This window comes from Cinclus cinclus, chromosome 17 (assembly GCF_963662255.1).
Source record: "Cinclus cinclus chromosome 17, bCinCin1.1, whole genome shotgun sequence".
Taxonomy (NCBI): Eukaryota; Metazoa; Chordata; class Aves; order Passeriformes; family Cinclidae; genus Cinclus; species Cinclus cinclus.
Genome location: NC_085062.1, coordinates 5,542,628 through 5,563,446, shown reverse-complemented (window position 1 = coordinate 5,563,446; position 20,819 = coordinate 5,542,628). Strand labels below are relative to the sequence as shown.

At 45.3% G+C, this 20,819-nt stretch overlaps 1 protein-coding gene across 5 annotated transcripts in view; it reads right to left on the bottom strand.

The window, feature by feature from the left end:
* The window catches only part of ULK1 (unc-51 like autophagy activating kinase 1), a 77,348-nt gene that overhangs the window by 23,781 nt on the left and 32,748 nt on the right, over window positions 1–20,819 (bottom strand). For 4 of the 5 annotated variants that reach the window (XM_062504496.1, XM_062504499.1, XM_062504498.1 and 1 more), the window contains 7 exons: window positions 17,864–17,922; window positions 14,078–14,160; window positions 11,133–11,183; window positions 4,692–4,780; window positions 2,471–2,636; window positions 1,155–1,215; window positions 771–860 (listed from right to left, as the gene is read on the bottom strand). In XM_062504496.1, the coding sequence (XP_062360480.1) occupies window positions 771–860; window positions 1,155–1,215; window positions 2,471–2,636; window positions 4,692–4,780; window positions 11,133–11,183; window positions 14,078–14,160; window positions 17,864–17,922 (599 nt within the window). The remainder of the gene's footprint in view (window positions 1–770; window positions 861–1,154; window positions 1,216–2,470; window positions 2,637–4,691; window positions 4,781–11,132; window positions 11,184–14,077; window positions 14,161–17,863; window positions 17,923–20,819) is intronic. The other variant, XM_062504497.1, reaches the window with a different exon arrangement.

Sequence of the window (20,819 nt, the reverse complement as noted above, 5' to 3'; positions counted from 1 at the left end):
CCACAGACCATTAACACCTTCAGAACACAAAAGTGTCTGGGCCCACTGGGCAGCTGGTGCTGTTAGGTGTGGGCAGCTGTCACCTACAACACTTCTAAAGGCCAAAACTGAGTTTAGAGCAACTGGTTTAGTTGGAATGAAACCCACGACCACGCCTGTTTGCACATGTTCCTCCTACTCCTGCATCCCCCATTAGTAAACAAGGTCCAGTATCAGCATTACTTTACAGAGACACAGCACAAGGATCTTTTCAACAAACCACAAACAACTAACCAGGTCCTCATCTGTCCTTCAACAGCAAGGGGAGATAAGCAACACTCCCCCACACTTGTCCAGTAACTCAAGTCCATCATAACTTCAGCCTTGGACAAAGCGTTGTGCTCTAATTCACTGCATGAATTCGAAAAAACAAGGGTCTCTAGCTGGAATTTTGCCCATCTCTGAAGGCTGGGTACTGGGGGGATGAGCAGTACATTTACCTTCTGCTTGAGAACAATCCCTGCCCCCTCAGGGAACAGAGTTAATTCCAGCTCTCCTGTGTTCTCTCCTAGCTCCTCCTGAGAGCCAGAAGAGAGACAGACAGGCTCAGTAGTTGGCACTGATCAGTGCCCAAGGCTGGGGAGTTTCTCCTGGGTGTTTCTTGTTACCCATTAATTAAGAGGAGAGATGTAGATCTTGCCCAGCATACCAACAGCAATGAAATCCCCTCTGGAAGTCAATAGGAGTTCATGTATTCAGTGTTGCACAGACACCACCAAAGTTTTTCTTACCCAGATGGGCTTGGAGAACTGCTGTATGGGGGTGATGGAGATGGTGTCCTTCCCTGGCTTTCCAAGCCTGCTGAAGTCACCAGGGAGCTCCTGAGGAAAACAGAACTCAGCTGTCAGAGCCTGGGAACCAACCCTGTTTCCCTCCTACAAAGCACAGCAACAGAGCTGTGTCTGCCCAGCCCCTCATCAGTGGGAGCTCTGGGGACTGTCATCCTGCTCCCACCACATGAAACTGAAAATGGTCATAACCAGGCAGGTGACAGATATCCCTGAAAAAAAGGCTAATTCAGGGACATCTTCCCTCCCATCCGCCAGAGCCTCACAGTCCCACACACCCAGCAGGCTCCAGTGGCTGGACAATTTCATGTGCCTTGGTGGTCTTACCCACTATACATCAGGCTGTCCTGGATTGGCTTCCCTCCTGCAGCCTCAGCAGTTAAATCACCTGAGGGACAAGGATGTGCAGAAACAGATTAATTCAAGATAATTTTCCTAAAAACCTTTATACATTCATAGCAATTGAGATTTTGTGTAGAATTTCCTGCTCCTCCAAGCTCCGCTGAGTTGTTCCTGAAATCAGTGTTGCAAACCACATGTGGGCTGAAGCTGAAGTTTGTGGTAGATGCTGACATCTTAGATCCTTACACAGATCCTCACACCCTGAGGTTTTGGAAAATCTAGGCTGAAAGCAAGTCCTCTTGGGAGGGGGCCAAAATTATTATTTGAGGCAACAGGTACATGTCCACTTGGTGCAAGTCACTGGCTGCTGTGTAAAAGTGGTACAAGATACTTGCAGTGCTTTGGAACATCCTGTCCTCTGTGGCAAAAATCCAGAGCAGCCAAATGAGCTGGCAGCTGGATACACAACAAACATCTGAACACTGGGAACATGACCAGCACCAGGCAAGTGTGTACTGGTCCCACCACTGATTCCAGGGAAAACACAAGCTCCTCCTCATCCTAAGGACTGCAGAGATCTTCCAGAGATTACTCTACCCCTTCAAATTCCTGTTAGAATACAAGTGGTGCAACTGTGAAAGGAGGAATCACAGCATTTACCACCAAGTTCCAATTCAGCAAAGCATCACACACATGGGCAAGGTTGAACAATATCCTTCTGCTGGTTAAGTCAGGACTTGTGCATGGACATAGTTAGGCATATGGCTGAAGTGAGGCCCTGGTTCTATGTACATCTGTATTTTCAAGCAAGTACTATCAAAGTATAAACACATAAAGGTCCTAAAATAAAATTTAGAGCATTTGAAGAAAAAACAACGTATTTTCGTTTTTCCCAGGGATTTCTTTCAAGCGTAAAATGCAGCTTGCTGGCTGAAATCCTGTCTTGGACTGTGATGCTGAGTGAAACTGAAGACAGGATAACAAGGTAAAAGTTTCTATGAGAGAGAGACTTTTCCCTGTGAGCCTATTTACCTTCTTTTCTAGTTGCATTTCCAGGTTCAATCTCTTACTGAGGTCATCAAGTAATCTTTACCCTCAAATCCTGTCCTTAAAGGTAATTACAAAATATTCTACGAAACTAGTCAGCGAGCCAGATGTCTCTGTCAGCTTGAAAACAAAACTATTCCTACTATTCAGTCAAAATAGACAAGTTTAATCATTCTTTCAAATTTTCAATATCTATCCTTAACATCCACATCCTCCTCTGCTCAGAACATCTGCATTTTCAGAAACCACCTTACTTGAGAACTGTGCTGGGACCATGACAAAGTCATCAGTGTCACAGGAGGAATTCTTGCTGCTGCTCCCTGCAGAGTCCTTGGATCCATGCAGAAACCCGGGAGAATCCTGGGTAGGAGATGCCAGTGCCTTCTCCTGCAGCTGCTGCTGCATCTCTCCAAGGGACTGCTAATTCAAGGAGAAACAAACACTGGCTTCAGCACAGCTACTTCATCATTCTGCTCCATACTCTAAACTGAGCTGTACAAGGCTGAAAACAACATTTTGCTGATAAACCAGGGCTGACGGTTTGCCAGAAGCAGCTGTTCAGTTTGCTCAAAAGGAACAGCCTTTTATGTCCCTGTCAGAACAACACAAAACATACTTCCAGTGTGTCTGATGCTCCACAGATAAGAAAAATTCACTTGAGGTATTGCATCCCTCTGCTGAGATTTTCTAGGTCAACCACACATTTTTTACCAACTCACCTTAGTATGGCTGGGAACATGAGAGGAGTTTTCAGATGTACTTCTGGTTGCTCTTTAGGGTTATGTTTTCTCTGTTTTGTTCTTAAACACAAAACCATCTGGTCTCTATCTGTGCTTTTGCAGCACTTGGTAACATGGAGATAAGTGTTCCTGAACTTCCAAGACCACCCCGTTTTGCTGTACTGCTGCTAAGGAGCTAAAGAAAGGCCCAAAAGAGATTACACTTTCAGCAGATAAACACCTCACAGCTGTCAGAGGCAGGACAGCCCCTAAAAAGCCCCATTTTCCTGCTTCCTTCAGCTAGCCCCACAATCCCCTCACACTGCAGACAGATGGAGGAGGCCGGATGGTTTAAGAAAGCTTTAAGGCAGCTGAACTGCCCACAGAGCAGATCACAATCTTTATCCTAATGCATTTCCAGGCTGAAAGAGACTCGAAGCAGCTTTCACTTGGGCCTCATTAAGCCCCTGCTCACCCTCCAGAGACTCTCCTGCTGCACCAGTGGGGACTCTCTCTCTCTCTCTCTCTCTCTGCACACACAGTACATACAGGCAGAAGAAATTTTCCAGCTGTCAAAGTTGCCTCTTTTCCACCCAATCTGTGAACTCTGCCCTGCAGACATGGCATTATCCCCAGACTGAGCCAGCACACCTCCATCAGCAAAACCTCCAAGGGCAGAGCAGGAGAGGTGCAGCAAGCCTCTAACATGGGACCCTCTCCCAGTCTGGAAGTGATTCTGTACCATTCTTAAGCTTCCCAGACCAGGACAGCTCAGGGGAGTGAATCTGCTTTTCACATCATCTGCTCATTCCTGGAGTCTTGTGGCCAGGAGGGCCTCAGCCAACCACTCTCTACTTCAACGTGCAGGGAGGAAGCTCTCAGGTAAACAGCTATGAAACATTCAGAGGCAAGCAGACCTGTCTTCTCTGTCCAGCTCACATAATGAGAGTCTTCATCAACTTCTACTAGTGTCCCTCAGCCTTTCCCATACCAAATTGAGATACTTTGGCCCAGGGAAACTCAGAGAACAGAGCAAAAGAGCAGTCATGGCAGGGAAGAAAAAGTCCCATCCTTCTCCCTTCCCTTACCAATCACACCACCAGCATTCCTGAGTTCCAAGTCAAAGGCAGCTTTCACCAAGAGCCTTCAAAAACAACCTTTCAGTTCAGCAAGCTGGAGGAATGTCATTTCACTGGTCACTTAAATATTCTGCCCTCCAAAAAAGTTTTCACTGTTTTGGGTAACCAAGGAGAAAACTCATCAGTCCAGATCATCTTCCATGAGACCACTGGACTGTGGCAGGTCTGGTCTGAGCAAACAGCTTTGCTGAATGTCCCTCTGTGGTGCCTGGACATGCTGGTCAGAAGGAGGTGGATATACTGTCAGGCTGCAGAGACTTTGCTTGGACACACAGAACGTGGAGCCAAGGAAGCAGAGCTACACCCTGAATTAGCAACTGGTTTGGGTTCCAAGGAACTTTCCAAGTCTGCCAAGACAAGCTGGTGTTGTTCATACCAACTTCTTTCACAAAGGTTTTTCATCCAACAGGCAATAGCACACTGAAATATGTCTTGGGGAGAGTAAACCAACCTTCAGGATCCAAACTCTAAACTGGAGAGAACACTGCACCAAGTCCAGCCAGAACCACAGTGTTCAGGGACTTGCACCAGGAGAGGGCAAAAGCAGAGACCTCATTTCAAACACACTAGCAGGAAAACCATTAACACAAACAGTGCATCCTCTGAGCTGTACTTACAGGAGGTGATGCCAGGTGGGAAGTGGAAGAGCTGCTAGAGGAACTACCAGAGCCAGAACTGGGATAAGAAGGCATTGGCACGGAAGCAGCTAAAACCAGCAAAAGACAAAACCAAAAAAGGTGGTTAGACCGAGATCAAACAATAATAAAAAGTCTTCTTCATCTTTTCCCATCAGGTCTATCTCATGCACCATCATGTATCTCATGTATCATATGTGGTCAATTAAAGGAGAAGAAAAAAACCCCCAGCATTCTGTTCAGTTATGTGATTCACAGCCATCCATTCCTCCATGTACACTCCCACAGGTCTGAGAACTCCTGACCAAGGTCAGATGCCCACTCAACTTACCTACCCAGGCAGCAAGATGGGTTTTGCCCTAAAGAGCCTCCAAAGCATCTTTGCAAATGAAAGGAAAGAGAAACAGAAAAGCGAACTGAGTTGCTCATGTCTGGGGCAGAAGCCAGGAGCTAGACCATACCCTGACAGATTCTTCTTCATGAGACCTCATGGCTTGGCACACATACATCAAATACTGGGAGTGGTGTGCCAAGTTAAATACATGCCAACTCAAAGCCTATGTGTTTGCTGTCCAAACAGCCACTCGGGCATCCCAGGCCACATGTTCCTGGCAAAAACCCAAAACAAAACTCTCAAAGGGGGTTTTTCCTCAAGGAAACAGTACATTGCTTCCTACAGCTCAATGTGGTCACTTCTGCAAGTTAAACAGGTTTTGATCATTTAGCATCTATGTACAGAAATTGTTTTCACAGCACAGGCCATCCCTGTGTCCTTTCCTTTTGTTTTATTGTTCAGTAGAGGAACTACCAATTTTATTCACTTCATTGTCGTACTAGCCTTTGTAACCCTCACAAGGCCTAAAGCTTACATTGAAAGGCCTGGTTAGCACTGACCTTCAAGGAGGAAAGATGATTAAGGCATCACAGGAGACAAGAATATTTAATTCAAATGACTTATGCAAGTGAGGTTCAGTAAATAACAGAAGAGCTCAGCTCAGCCAAGCAGGGAGACAGTCAAAGGTAACAATGGCTCTTCAAAGGACTTTGAAGTAGTTAGTGGTTCAAACTCCCCAGTCCACTTGCACAAGACTGAACAGCACAGAAGAGCCCAAAATCCCCACTTCAAGGCAGCCTGAAGTCAGATTTTACACTGGAACCATTTTTGGTATTTGAATGACTTAAGACAGAGATGAGAAACAATACTTAATTGAGGAGAGGAACACCTTGCTGCTTTTCCATTATGCTGGCAGAGAATTAGCACCTTCTATCAAATTCCTACTTTTACAGTACCTGTGCTAATGACTCCATACCTAATACCAGGGAGATTAATAACACCAAGAAGAATGCTTTGTCTGCAGTAAAACTACCTCTGACATTAACCACATTACATACAACAAAGTACTTGCTCTATTCAACAGGCTAGAAAAATTAAAGTCTATCTCTTTGCAATCAACTTCTGAAACAATGTTCCAATGATAAAAGAATGGGAAAATATGCCTCTTAATAAAAGGCATTAGGAGGTCTTTCCATGCAGCCTATCAAAGAAGGTTAATGGATAACTGGACCAGAGTCTTTTATCACAAGGAGAGCAATCACTGAGACACTGAATTCCTCAGTCTGAGAGAGATGTAACAAGATCCAACAACAGGAAAGAGAAGCCAAAGCAGCGCAGACTTAAAATACGAATTTAATGTAAGTAACTGACCACTTTAACAGTTTAAGCAGGGTCACAGTGATCTCCTCCAGCCTTTGGCAACATTAACAAGTAGGAATCCACAGCGGGACAGCGCTGGGGTCCTGGACACACTTTTTAGCTTCTGCATGTATTCTGCACTAGATTTAGTGCCCCTGATGGGCTGTGCTGTTGTAACACACTGCCCTGGCTCCTGTACAGCAGCAGGGATGGAGGTATCCTAAGGATGGGTGTTCTGGGAGGTCGGCCAGGGGCTTGGCATGGAGAGCCACTCTGTCCACAGCCAACACAGCTGCCTGCCCTCCCCATGCTCAGGGAACACACACAGAGGCCTGAGAACTTGCTTGTAAAATGAAGAGCTCTGTCCTGCCTCTATCACAGTGCTTTTGATCTCAACAATCCTCCCACAGAGCCTGCAGAGCAACCCCTAAAACCTTCCCTATAGATTAAATACTAGAAAGGAGGGAAAAAAAAAAAATGTCTCTCCCCCGTTTATCCTGCCAGATGCTACAAAACAACTCACCCGTGTACAGATAGCCCTTCCTGTTATGGAAGGGTACTTTTTTTTTTTTTTTTTTTTAAAAAAAAGGGTAAGTAAATTCTTTACTGTATCAACACATGCCTGCTGCAAGACTTGCATCACCATTCATTTTTCCTGGAATTAGCATTTTCGTTAGAGTCATTCCAGTTCTCTCACAAGGTCCTCTCCAGTCTATTTTGGTTCTGTGATTATTGATTTAAACCTGGCTAGAATTGAGACACTTCTATTTTTGACTATTTGCTTCAGACAGCTTTTCATTAATCAGGAGGGAAGACAAGCTGGCAGACTTTGCCATTATCATCTGAAGCTCAAACTCTGCTGCATGAAGCATTTCTTTAGATACAGCCTCTACTAATCACTGTTCTTACTTAAATCCTTTTGAACTCTGCAAATTCACACTGTAATGCTGTGAGCTCCAACTCAGAAGGTCCTGACACTCCAAACTGACTTTGATGCATGTAGAACCATGAGGTTTGGCTCTGACAAACCCTCTCTGACCTCCACAGCCCTGCTGGGGCACTTTTCAGTGTTAGCCATGTAGCCCAGCTTGAAAGAAAGACTCTTGCTTCCATCTCCTTCACACACCCAGGCACTCCCAGTTCAAAATTAAAAAGGGTGCAAACACTTGGCTCATCATGTTTTCAGTTGAGTCTGAATGTGGGGAATGTTAACATGAATTGTAGGCAGGCCCCCACCCAAATCCAGAAATTGCTGGATTGTAATTGTAATGTAAATAAGTCTGTTTTCATAATTGTCCTCCCCAACTTGCTCCAGCAACAAAACAGTCATCCTGCACATTGTGTAACCAATGCCAACTGGTTTCAAAATGGGAGAGCTGGGAGCCATAAAGCAAGCCTGTGCTCCAGCTGTGTGGATCCTGATACTGGATCCTACACTTGTAAAAATAACTTCTGACACATCATCCTAACCAGGGGCTCAGCTGTCCTAAAAATATCCAACCCTCAAGTTTTATAGAAAATCTTTATTTGGAATCTGAGTTCTACTTACACTGGAGAGATGCACTTTTCTGATTATCTGGATTCAATTAAAACCATTCATCAAGAAGTTTTTTAATTGCAATCTCTGACAAGGCAAATAAAGCTTGAGTGCAAACTCCGAAAGGAGTTGTCCAAATAAGCTGCTTTTTAGAGTTTAACAGTCTGCAGCATTAAAATGTTTTATACGCAGAAGTCATGGGGATTTTTTGCTAGCTTTCACCTCAGTATTCTATTGACAATAATATTAAAAAGATGGCAAAAGTCAAGCTAAGCCTGACAGGTACTTCAGACACTAAAGCACCCGTGCACTGCTGAACCATAACTGCTCACCTTTCATGCTCTCTTAACTCAGAGTCAAGGAGGCAGCAGCTTCTCATTCATTAGAGGCAGGAGCAAAAAAACCTCCAAAATATTCTGCACGGGTACCAATTACAATGTGTTTACTGGGAGAAGACTTGCACAAGCATCTAATTACGGCTTCTCATGTGTCATTACTGTAACACACGGCCCCATACCATATGCTGATCAGACCTGGCTACAGACAGACGACAGTCTGACTAGACACAGCATTTTAAAGACTTTTATTAATAAATTTTTACACATCTAAAGTACATGCTTAGTCACAGGTACAAAACCACAACATAAAATAAATTATAAATAAACAAACAAAAAAATAAACAACACCATCTTAGTTAACAAAGCCCAAGGGCCCTAAACCCAGTCGTCAGGGAGGAAGATGAGAGGAGGGACATGAAAACAGCCATCCCTCAAAACAGCACGGAAGAAGAGGTGCTTGTCAGAAATGTCTTATTGAGAGATTTTTGAAAGAAATCTTGATTTTGCTGAAGCATCTCAAAAAACAAGCAAGTGTATTTCAACAAGGGGGATCCCCCTGCCTTAACAGCTTCAAAATGATCCTTCTGGAGAATGATGATCTACATTTGAGGACTTGCCAGTTTTCCAGAATTACAAAGTTACATTATATTAAAAACTCAGATGAATGATTTAGTGGTAGCTAATTATCAGCTCTCAAGGAGAGCAAAAACACGAGGAACATTGTTCCTTCCCCAGCTCTCCACTGCAGGCCTGAGGGTTCTAATTCAGTCTGAGCACAACCAACATGGTTCAGATGCAGCTCTTCTCTTTGGTATTTCCTACAGTCATGATGCTGAGCCACATGTTGAGATGAGGAAGCACAGCAAGGTTTTAGACTCATCCTAGCTCTGCAAACAGAGTCAGGGAAGCCACCCCCTGAGAGCTGCAGCCTTGCCAGGTCACACTTCAGCTACAGCTGTGCAAGGGTCAAGCCCACTGCCATGCTAGACAGCATTCCATGAATCTCAGGTGAGTTTTCGTTATGGAGATCACCATAACCCAATCTTGGCTGATGCACTGGCTCTTCTCTCTCCTATCAGAAATAAAGACCACAGGCAGCCTTTCTCCTCCAGGCTCAACAGCACACTTCCCAGAGGCTCTAATCCATCACTGACACCTGTCAGTAGCAAAGACCTCACAGCAGACTATAAGAACTCCTCCACTAGCAGATTTCTGTGCATCACAGTCTGAACATCTCCAGCAATGGGCTGGTATTTCTCCCATGTCTTCAAAACCAGTAGCAGTCTCTCCTGCCAGGAGAGGACTCCAGGCTGTGGATGTATGTCCGGAGGTGAGGATCAGCAGGGCGACAGAGAGGTCTGGAGTTTGCATAAGCCTTACCTGCCTGTAAAGCTGCTTTTTTTCTTGGTCCTTGACCCCACACCATTAACCTTGGTGCAGCTGGAGGCAAAGGCTGAGCTCCAGTCTCCTGCTCATAATGGCACCTCTGGTTCCTGCACAGCAGGTATGCACAAGCTGGAAACTGGGGCCAAGTCAGGAGAACCCTCTCCCGTTTTTCCAGGGTTTTCTGCTCCCCTGGCCAGTGAAGCAGTGGGACAGCTGGAGGTAGGAGATGAGGTGGTGGGCATTCAAGAACATCCTGAGGGGGAGATCTTCTGCCCACAGGGGGATCAGACTCCGAAGGGCTTTTCCCACACGGCCAAGGGACGGCAGGTGCCAGGAGATGGGCTGGCTTAGGAGCAGCCCTGTAGAGCCAGAGTCCTTTCCTGCCCCGTGTTCCAGGGCTGGCCCCACACCCTGCTGGCACAGGTGGGTTTAGGGCCCTGGCTGCTTTGAAAACACCCTTAAACCAGAAGCGTCTTTTCTTGCCCGCAGGATGATCACCTGAGTGCACAGGTAAAATCTCATCAGGGACAACTCAGAAGTCCTGCTCTGGTAGCAGGAAAGCAGGAGTGTCAGGAGTGATGTGGGTATCAGACAAGGTGTGTTCTACCCATGGCACACATACAAGAGGGAAACTGGATTTGTGCTGGACATGGGTCCTCCAAAATCTTGCACTGGACACCCCAAATTAATCACTGATGAAGATCCTTGGTGTTATCATTTACTCAGGAGATTAAATGTCCAGGATAATCCCTCCAAAGAAGACAACTATATGCAACTCCACTAACTCAAGTCTCCTGGCCAGAGGACTATGATGCCCTATGTGCAATTTAGAAGCAATCCTAAATTTTTTTCCACCAAAATCAAACCTCTGAACCGTACCATATGTGGCTGCCACTTTTCCAAAGTTTTGAATCAAAAGGAGGAAGAGAGAACTTGCAATGGACATCTGTCTTTGTATAGGCCAGCTCCCACAGAGTACCAAGTGCAACCCTTCTAAAACAAAATGTATCAAGAACTGATGTAAATGATGAAACGAATTTGGCAACCACAAAATTTGGCTTTCACAGAGCCAACCTGGCAAGCAGGGCCAAGAGTGCCAGTTTCCACCATTCACTAGCCTGAATGGTCCTACAGGTGAGGATGAAAAGCAAGACCATGATACACAATTGTGTGTACCTACATGCACCCCACTGACCAAGTACTTCACACAAAGCAGCTGAATGTATTTCAAAGCTACGTTTGCTTCTACTTTAGGTTCCTAAATATCCCCCAATCATCCCTTTGAAGATAACTCAGTAAAATTAAATACATTTTGATGGCAAAATCTGGACATGACATGGTGATAAACACTGAATCCCTGCCTAAATAACTAAAGAAACAAAGCAGTACTTTTCTTTCCTTCTGAACTAACAGCAAAGGAAGTCAGGCCATGGTTCAAAGAGAGCTGTAATCAAAAATGCAATACTTACATTTTTTCATAGAGGCACTTGCATCCAAGAATGGGTGATGGAAAAATTCATCTAAAAAAAATCAAGAACAAGGACTCAGTGAAAGAAAATGACTGTAAGAAGTTTACACAGCAGCTAAAGCACAGGAAGTTACAGTGTTACACAGTGATATTTCCATGCAACAAGGGAAGCTGACTGACTATGGCTGAACACAGAAGTGGTCAAGAACACAGGCTGGAGACTGGATGCAGGAACTGCTCGTGAAAAAGGGATGGGAAATTAATTGGATCTCTGGTTGACTAGGATGATGAACAACCCTAAATGTAGGAATCCAGGGAAGCTGTATTTATCACACTGCACTGCCATTCACTCCATGGAATAGGAATGATGGACAAAAGGACTTGCACTGAGTGATTTTCCATGATACACAAACTCAAACCCATCATGCACTGAGGGAAGAAATGCATTTTTAATGGGACATCCCAGAACCACAGCCCAGAACTCCCATCCTTTCACATCAAACACAACTCCTGCTTCTTCCTCTCATTATAGGAATTCATTCTACAGATCCTGGCCAAGAAAAGCTTCTGTCCTGACTTGCTGAACACACTCTACATGTTTGCCCGTCCTCACAAGTAGCCACTTCTCCCAGCTCCTTCATGTGTGATTCACTTCAGCTTTGTGCCAGAGCCCTCTCCTATCACAATCAGCAACTCAGTCTTTCGGGAGCGTCAGCTGTGGATCAACTCTGATTACTGAGCTTCAGCTTCTTTCCCAGAATGGATTTCCTGTTGCAACACCCAAGGTTTACAAATTTCTTCTGTAAACAGCTCATCTTTGGCGATGGAGCTTTCCAGAACGTAGTCACTGCATTTTTTGTTTGTCTGCTTTTAAACCTTAAACAATCCCTGTCTCTCTAGCCTCTCCTTGCCACTGCCATGCCAGGGTCTTGCAGCCAGAGTGCAGTGGTCTGGAGAAGAGCTAAAGACAGGGAATGGAAATCTTTGGCAGGGAAAGCTCAAATCTCACAGATTAGATCTGCTGTGGATGGAGAACATCCCCATCCTGTGGGAGCTGCTCAGCTGCTGAGGTTTCCTGCTTTTTTTTCAGCCTGCTGCACTAGAGGAGGGTACCATCCCTCAGCCAAGCTGACTCAACTGAGGGGGTGGAAATGATGATTTCTTTCACTTTCCCCCTCCCCACTCCAAACTGCTTATTAGCTATGCTTGCAAAGCAGAAGTTAAACAATCCAGCTTGTAATCATCAGCAGGAAACTTGAAACTCTCCTGGTTTTCCTCTAGATAATCTTGAGATTGCAGAGAGCATCAGTTCCTGGCAGAACAGCAGCTGGGACACACAGCAAGTATATGAAGTTTCAAGCTGATGAGTTGCTGTTGTATGACTCAACTGAGCCCTGGGGGAGCTCTGGGGAGGTCACTGTGACATCTCCAGGCAGACAGTCTCAGGCAACATGGAACAGCAGGAACCCCTCTCCTCTGGAGACAAGCCAATTTATTGATAAATATGTGATTAAAGACAGGAAAAACATCAATACTGCAAGATGTGTTGTAACTCTTGTCCAGAGTGGTATCAAAATCTACTATCTCAAATTTCCAAGTGTTAGACATGGACTGGTGCACTCTACTCTCAAGAGGTACAAAACCAGTTTATATGGGCTAAAAAAGGTTTGCCAGACAATTTCTGACAGCGGGGAATCAAGAACTTCAAAGATGCCTTCTTTTGAAATGCACAGCAGCATGGTAGAAGAGGTAGAGATCCAGAGCCCAGATGAAAAATCTGCAGGGAATAAACCTGCCAGGTGATTCTATCCAAGCCAGTCTGTCAGGAGCTTCAACAAGTCACTTTTCAAAAGGCTCATTCTCTCACTTCTACACTCCAGTAACCAGTCCTTTGCATTCATCACTGGATAACTATGATCAACCCTCAGGTAATCCACAGCTGCTTACTCAGCTGACCATCCCCAGAAAGGCTTTCCTGGTATCTCTAATACAAAAGAATAACAGAGGGTGCAAAACAATTCCTCTTCATCACCTAGTATATGCTGCCAAGCAGGAAAGAATCCACCTGAGCAGATAAGCAAACAAAAACCCAACATAAAATCAACTCTCAAACCCCAGAAATGTCAAACTATTTTACTCCAAGTCTAACTAGAAAGCAGTATCCTGAACACACACAGGATGTGTTTGCCTTTAAATTACGTGGTCCTTTCAGCAACTCATAGAAAGGCTCTACCCCATCTGCTTTCCTCTTGGGCATGGCTTTCCCAGGAGGCTCTCCAGACCTTTGAGCTCAGCTAAAAAATATCTGTAACATTCTGCCAAGCCAGAACCACTGGGCTCACAATGATTGATCTCAGTTTAGAAGGAATTAAGACAAAAAAGGAAATCCTCATGTCAGCCAAGTCAAGACACTGACACAAAGGGTTGGAGACTGCCAGTTTGAGAAGGACCAAGTCTTCCTTCCACAGAAAATGGAAAAGAAGGGAAGGGTCTGCAAGAAGCTACATCTCCTGGCTCAGATTATCACAGCAAACCCTGAGAAACAGAGGGCAGTGACTGGATTGTTCAGTAAATGAGTGCAGCTTGCAGCTCTGGGAAGGAACTGTGACAGAAAAGCACAGATACACAAGACACATTTTACCTAGTAGCACACTTAACCACAGCTCAGAGAGATTACAAAAGCAGAAGACAGAACAGGGAATGCAAGTAACAAACATATGCTGAAGGTATACCAGATCTGCTTGGTTTACAAAATTGAAAACTGAAATTACCACTGAGGTTTCCAGCACATAAACTAAAATCCCCAAGATCATGCAACTCTCCAGGCACAGGTGAAATCCAGGTGTCTGGATGCTTCTCCTAGCACCAGCTAACAGTAGAAAGGCTTGTGCAGTGCCAAAAGACACAGAGACAGGCAGCAGAACTCAAACTGGAAGGAGGCCTTACCAAAGTCCATGCGGTCCTTATGATTCCGCTGCAAGAGGCCCAGCAGGAGCTGTCTCAGGTGGCTTGATGTCTCCCTGGGGATGCTAGGATTAAAAACAAAAGCTAAGTAAGAGAGACTTGCAGTCTACATAAACAGCTTTTATATATTCAGGAAGGCAACTGGCAAATGCAAACTCACTCCATGCCTGCTGGGCCAGGAACACCAGGAGCTCACTGGAGGGAGGCTGATCAGAAATGTCTCTATTTTGCATCTCTGGCTTTTGCTCCCCACTGCCATTGTTCAGACTACAGCTAATTTTGCTTTAGTGACCTCTCCCATGTGCACCTGCAGATCCTTCCCCTCACAATGTCATCCCTCTGGTGCTCAGCTAAGCCCATTCCACTTGCAGTATTTCACACATAATAAATAAAAACACGCCTACTTGCTCTAATGGGAATAAGATCACTAGAACAAAGCAGTTTCCAAGGGGAAGCTTCCAATTAAGACACTGGTGGTGAAATGTATCACCAATTACTACCATTTTATTATAGTGTTTATTTTTCAGTGCAGCTTATGTAAGACTAGCAAGTAACCTTTGTCTATTTGCTTCCTTGATATACAGCATATATTAATCGAAGGTCACTAAGACGAGAGCAACTGCCACCTCATCAAGCTAAAATTTGTGCAGTTATTACCTCACTTTTCAGCATAGTTAGGAAGAAAATATTCTTTTCAACAGCCTTTGAAACACAAAAGAGCTGGTAAAGCACTGTACTCTCCCTCACCCCACAAGCAGAGAGGGAAGAGGCCAGAGCAGCTCTTCATAACCCCTGCAGATTGAAAAATGCAGGGAATATGTGAACGGACTAAGGCACAGAGAGTTCAGCTCTTACATAAGTGGATTCAGCCCTGCTGAGTTCCCTCCATCCCCAGAAGTGCTGCTGGGGGCTTTGGGCTGGGGCAGAGCTCTCCTAGCAAAGTGTGGGTGGTTGCAGCTCCTCTCAATATTAGCTGTTTATCATGGCTGTTCCCAGTATGGCCCCCGTGCTCTGCCAGGCTTCCCCCTCTCCCCACACTGGGTCAGTTGAGGTAATGATATGAGTGCACAGCACAGTAATTTTAGCTCTCAGTGGCTCTGGCATCAGTCACTGCCCTGAGGCCAAGCCTGACAAACGCTGGGAGAAAAAACCCTTCCTACACCATCTCCACCAACATACTCTGCCACAGACAGGGATAAAACAGAACCTAGCCCAAAAACAGTGGGGGGGAAGAAAGGGTGCTAGCTAGCACTACCAGACTCCTGTCCAGAGAAACAGGAGAGGGGAGGCAAGGAATGTGCTTACACATCTCAGTACCACCCCGTTATTTTTCAGTGAAGCCCTAGGCCTTGCTGGAGCAGGAATTTGAACCCAGCAATTCCAAGAACAGAGAAGCAAGCATCCCTCATCCTTGTTTGTACTGGAGGAGTTGCTTTTCCATCCCTGATCCAACAATGGTTTTGTGCACCTTCTCAGGTTGACACAGGAGGAGGCCATCAGGAAGGGATGCAGTTAAAATGAAACTCAGGTTGAGTCCCATCAAAAGAGCTGTCCCTTGGAAGCATTCTGTAATGGAATAACCCAAAGATACCACAGTGAGCAGCCTCCTGAAAAATGCATCAGTGCTGGAGTCCTGCAGCCCTGCAGTGTTATCATCATCATTTATTTATCTGTGACACAAAGCTCTCATTCAAAATAAGCACATTTCCCAGCTATGACTTTAGCCTTGGTATGGTTTTAAAGCCAAGAAATAGGTACATCAACTCATGGACTTCAGATGGCACAACCCAGATGAAGAGGGTGCAGATTAACAGCCTGTTTGCCTCCTCTTATCTCCCATGTCCAAGCTTTGCTACCCTTCAGTATTATTTTCTAGGACCACCTTTTTAAACATAAGCAACAAATCTGCCTCCTTTTCCCTGTGACCTGGGATGTACGTTGCCATGCAAACCAGCACAATGAATGTCAATGATTTAGATCAGCACTATTAAAATTGTGAGGCCTTCGGGCTTCTCCTGCCATGGGCTCCCCAGAATGCTCAGAACAGCATTTCCTCACCTGCCTGCAGCAGCAGGATAGCCAGGAACCACTTCCCCACTGCATTCCTAAGTCAAAACACTTTCCCTGACCATGGCAGGGAAGTGTGTGCCAGCCTGCATAGCCCCAAGGAAAATGAAAACAAATCCTGGCACTGCTGCAGTCTGAGAAGGAGGTCTCTGGAGTAGTTTTGTGTTTCATCCTGTGCTGGCAGGGCACTCAAGCAGTTTATTCATGTTTACTCAGGAATAGCACAGATTGCAGCCCATATTAAAGAGACAAACTGACTTTGGAAAGGGGGAATTGCCATTTACACAAAGGCCAGCTCAGATCTGACTTCCACAGTGAGAAAAACAATCAGCTTGGATCTGTATTTTGGAGGAATTTGGTAGTTCAAAAGTGCAGATAAGTGAAAATAGAAAATGCAGACTGTGTGAAGGACTCAAGGAGGACTAATCCCTACAAGAACAGACATGCTCTCCTTTTACAGATGAGTTTCATTTCTCCCCTTGCCTGCACCATGAGCCAAACAACAGCAGGGAAATGGGACTGACAAAAAAAACCAACTTATTAAATGAGAAATAAATCCATAAAATTAGTAAGAGGAGCAGCCATACTTTGGGCTGTGTAAGAAAAACAGAAGCTCTACTTTCTGCTCACACAGACTGGCTCCAGCTATGCAGTCACATTTTCACTTTAAATTGTTTCTTTTCAGGTGTTTTACTCCATCACACCTTCTGGTTCAACCCAGGTGCCCCAGAGGTAAACCTGGTAGAAATTTGTGCCTCCTTCCCAAATCAAAAAAGGAAGCACTTAAAGGGAAATTAACTGCATATCACAGGTCACTGATAAGAGCTCCAGCTTCTTGACAGCTCCTTACAGTTATCTCTTGGAGCTGTCTGAACTGATAAGGGAAAAGAAAAATCCATATACAGCAACCCAGTGAACTTCCTGCATATATGGCTGCATTAGCAGCTCTGCCAACTGGGAGCTAACTATCTAGTTAGAAAAGGCCATCCAAATTTCAGATATATAATCTGGAACTTCAGCCCTGTCTCTGTACCAGGCTGAGGCTTTCAGAGCCAGCATGAGCTGCTGCTTTCGGGGATCAGAAATCAAAAGGAAAGACCACAGCAACAAAACTAAAATACCCTGACAAATCACAGCAGCGAGCAGAGAAGTAACATACACCCTGTTGGGATGAGAGCAGCTCTCTTCCCCCTGGAAACTGCAGCAGTGTCCATTTCCAGGGAGGTTATAGTGTTCCCCCAACAGCAGGATGGACACAAGCAGTTGCTGCCCTGACACGTGAGAAATGGCAATGTGATCTGCAGCCAGGTATGGCAGGTTACAGCACAGGCTGCAGAGTCTGGCTGCTCACACGATCCCAGAATTGCCATGAGCTCTTCTCGAGGCTCTCAGCCTCAGGGGAGCCACGTGTGGAACAGGATCTCTGGCTGGCTCTTGGAATCACTAACAGTCCTGAATTTTTGCAGTGTAACGAGACAGGACATCCCTTTCTTTCTGCAGAGACAGAACATCCCAACCCTGGCTATCTGCTGCTGTCAGACTTTCTCTGGGCCACGTCACTGCTGGTTTAAGGAATGGGGAAAGGCAGGAGGCCAAATATTTCAGTCACCTCCCCAAGTGACAAGCCAGGAGCATGCAAGAACAGGTGTAAACACAGAGTAAACAAGTGCCCACAAACACTGACACTGGAAAAATGCTTACTTGGGCATCAGCATCTTGTTTTTCTCATAGAAGAGGCGGAGATCCTGTGGGCTGCTGGCCTGTAGGGGAGGAAGAAACCAGTACATGAAGCAGTTGACAATGAAGGAAAGGGATTAGCATTTCTACTTCACTACAGCTCGGAAGAGCAGAGGCACTTTTTAATTGCTGGACCAGCACAGACAATGAGAATCTGCAGTTTGCTTTAGATTAAAAAGCCAGCCCTGTGCTGCAGCAAAAATACAGTATTTCAACATGCTGCCATTTTGCCCTGACCTGCTTCTGTCTTGCTCTGCCCATCCACAGGCTGAGCTTCACTGCAGTGGGCTCTGATGCTCAGGTTTGAGCTGGCCTAATAGCCTCACCCAGGAGACTAAATAACTGTAGATGCGAGGAGTCCCAAATGATGAATGACAGATCCTGCTGAGAACATGGATTAATGCTGCAGGGCATTTAGAAAAGGGGCAGGGAGCCTGTTGACGTGCAAGGGATCTGTAAAGAGGCTAGGAACATGGAGAAACAGCAACTGAATTAGGATTCTCTACTTTAGTTCCAGGAAGCCAGAAGGTCTCAAGCCACAGCTCCTATTTTATTTCTGCAGTAATGTACACAACTGCGGGGGATGTTGATGACAAGATTCCAAATTCTGAGAGATGGGATTAAAAAAAAGGTGGGGGCTAGGCACAAGAGGTTTACAGCTGAGGTTAAAAATAAAATCACCAGTAGACAAGCACAGACACACAAAAATCCCCTAATATAAATTCTCCAGTTGTTTTCATTAAATGAATAATACAGGCCAGTAAATTAACCCTAGTGTCTCCAGCTTTTCTGCTTAGGCTAAGGTGCTTTATTAAAGGCAGAGCAGGCTGGCTGGCACGACACAGACATGAAGACACATAAACAAGGCAGGAAGATCAGAGGAATTCATCTGCAATCAATTATTAGTGCAGCCAAGTGTGTAGGAAAGTGTGAATGAGGAGGCAACAGGCAGCTTCTCCTGATGTTCAGGGCAGGCTCAAAAAATCCCTCGAGCCTTCCACCTACTTCTACTTCTAAATTAGAAGCATTTAAGGTCAATTAAGATGCTTAAAATGGCAAATCAGACAGGCCAATCTGCAGATGGCCATCAAAAATAACTAACACGGTATGGCTGGAAAATCAGCCACATAAGATGCTGTTTCAACATCACCTACTCCCTCTGGCTGAAGATGAAAATTAAGGATAACAGAGCTCAGTAAAAAAAAAAACAAACCCCTCAAGAGAAACCAAAGGTAGTCTCAAAAGCTGATGGCATCAACACACTCGTGTAATACTCATCAGGGCAGGGTTTTTTACTCAGCCTTACCAACAGAAGCTACACCAAAAAAACATCAAAACTGAAGCAGAGCACCTTGTTACACATATGTCAAACTGCATCATAATTTCCAACTGCTGCCACTCCATTTGATTCAGGAAAACTCTATTTTACACCTTCCCCTTGCAGATCTTGGAATGTCATTAGATTAATATTTGGCAAACTTTAGGGAGGCAAGCAGACACACTTGCACCAAATGGCCTGGCCACATTGCCCAGAGTGATGACAAATATTCCTGACAGACACAACACGCAAGGAGGGGCAGAACTCCAGCCTGGGGAGGGAAGGACTCATTCACTTCAGAGAGATACAAGCCCTTGCTGTTTGCTCTGGTCATTTCCTATTGCAACAGCTCAATTGTTCCACAAATACAATGAAGCTCTGATCTACTTCAAACACTGTTTTGTCAGAAATTTTCCTGGCAATAAAGAGAGAGTGTATTCAAAGCAGCATATATATGAAGACCAGTTAATTGGAGAAGGCTTCTAAGCACTGGCTTGGACAGAAGCAAAATTCTCAATGAAGTTTTCCTCCTCTTTATACAAATTCAAGAGATGTCCCTGTAGGGATGCTGTTCCTCCACAATCTGCTGTGTCAGTACAATCCCTACTTGCTCTGCAGGGACCACACCAGGCTGCCAGGCTCCTCCCCACCCAGACCATACTCCCTCATCCGGGCTGTCCCCAGAGCCTGTGAGTCAAGGCTGGTCCCCAGGGCAGATACCAGGGGAAGGGAGTCATTCTAGTGAATGCCCAGCACACACAGCCATGGATCACCATTAATTTGGTAAAACCAACTGCATCTTCATGTAACTTCATTATTAACTGAGTCATACAGTTGGGCTCCCAGTAACCTGTCCACTGCTCTCTTGCTATCATACAATTCATAAAGCACTAGGAGCCTCAGCCACTTTGCTCACCTCTCCTTTCAATAAATGGTGCTCTCTAAGAATCATGGGGAAAAAAAAACCTGAAATGTTTGTAATACAGTAAAAATACCACTTGAATTCCCATGTCTAGGAAGCTAAGAACATAACTTGAAATCTGCCTTCCATGCAGATACACCCTGCCCAAGAAAAACACCAGAAAAAGCACACTTTACAACCAGACCATTCAAGGTACACAGAGCCAACTTCCACCTGTGGGACAGCATCCATCTATCAGAACCAGGGATGCAGAACAGCTCAGCTTTCCCCTAAGGCCAGGAAAGCACACCAGCAGGTCAGTTCACACCCTCAGTCCCCCTGTCATGTCACTAGGGAGCAGCTGCATTTTGGTTTTGTCTACCCTTTCTATATATAGAGGCAATTGGACAAATTCAATCCTGCCATTCTGTTATTTTGTCCTGAGCAGCAGTGGAAGTATGTTGAGCCAACAAAGGCATTCAGTAGAACCCTGCCAAATCCCCTTCAGTGCTGGCTGCTTGGAAGTGAATTGCATGTGAAAACCAGGCAGGGTGCTGCTCCCAAAAGCACTCAGCAGTGCATTTGTCATGCTTGGGGCCACGCTGGATGCAAAAGCCCAACATTCAGACAGAAGAGGGCCAAAGATTCACACCCTCCCTGAAGAGCCCTGTCTATTCAACACTCCATAGCAGGTGTATGGT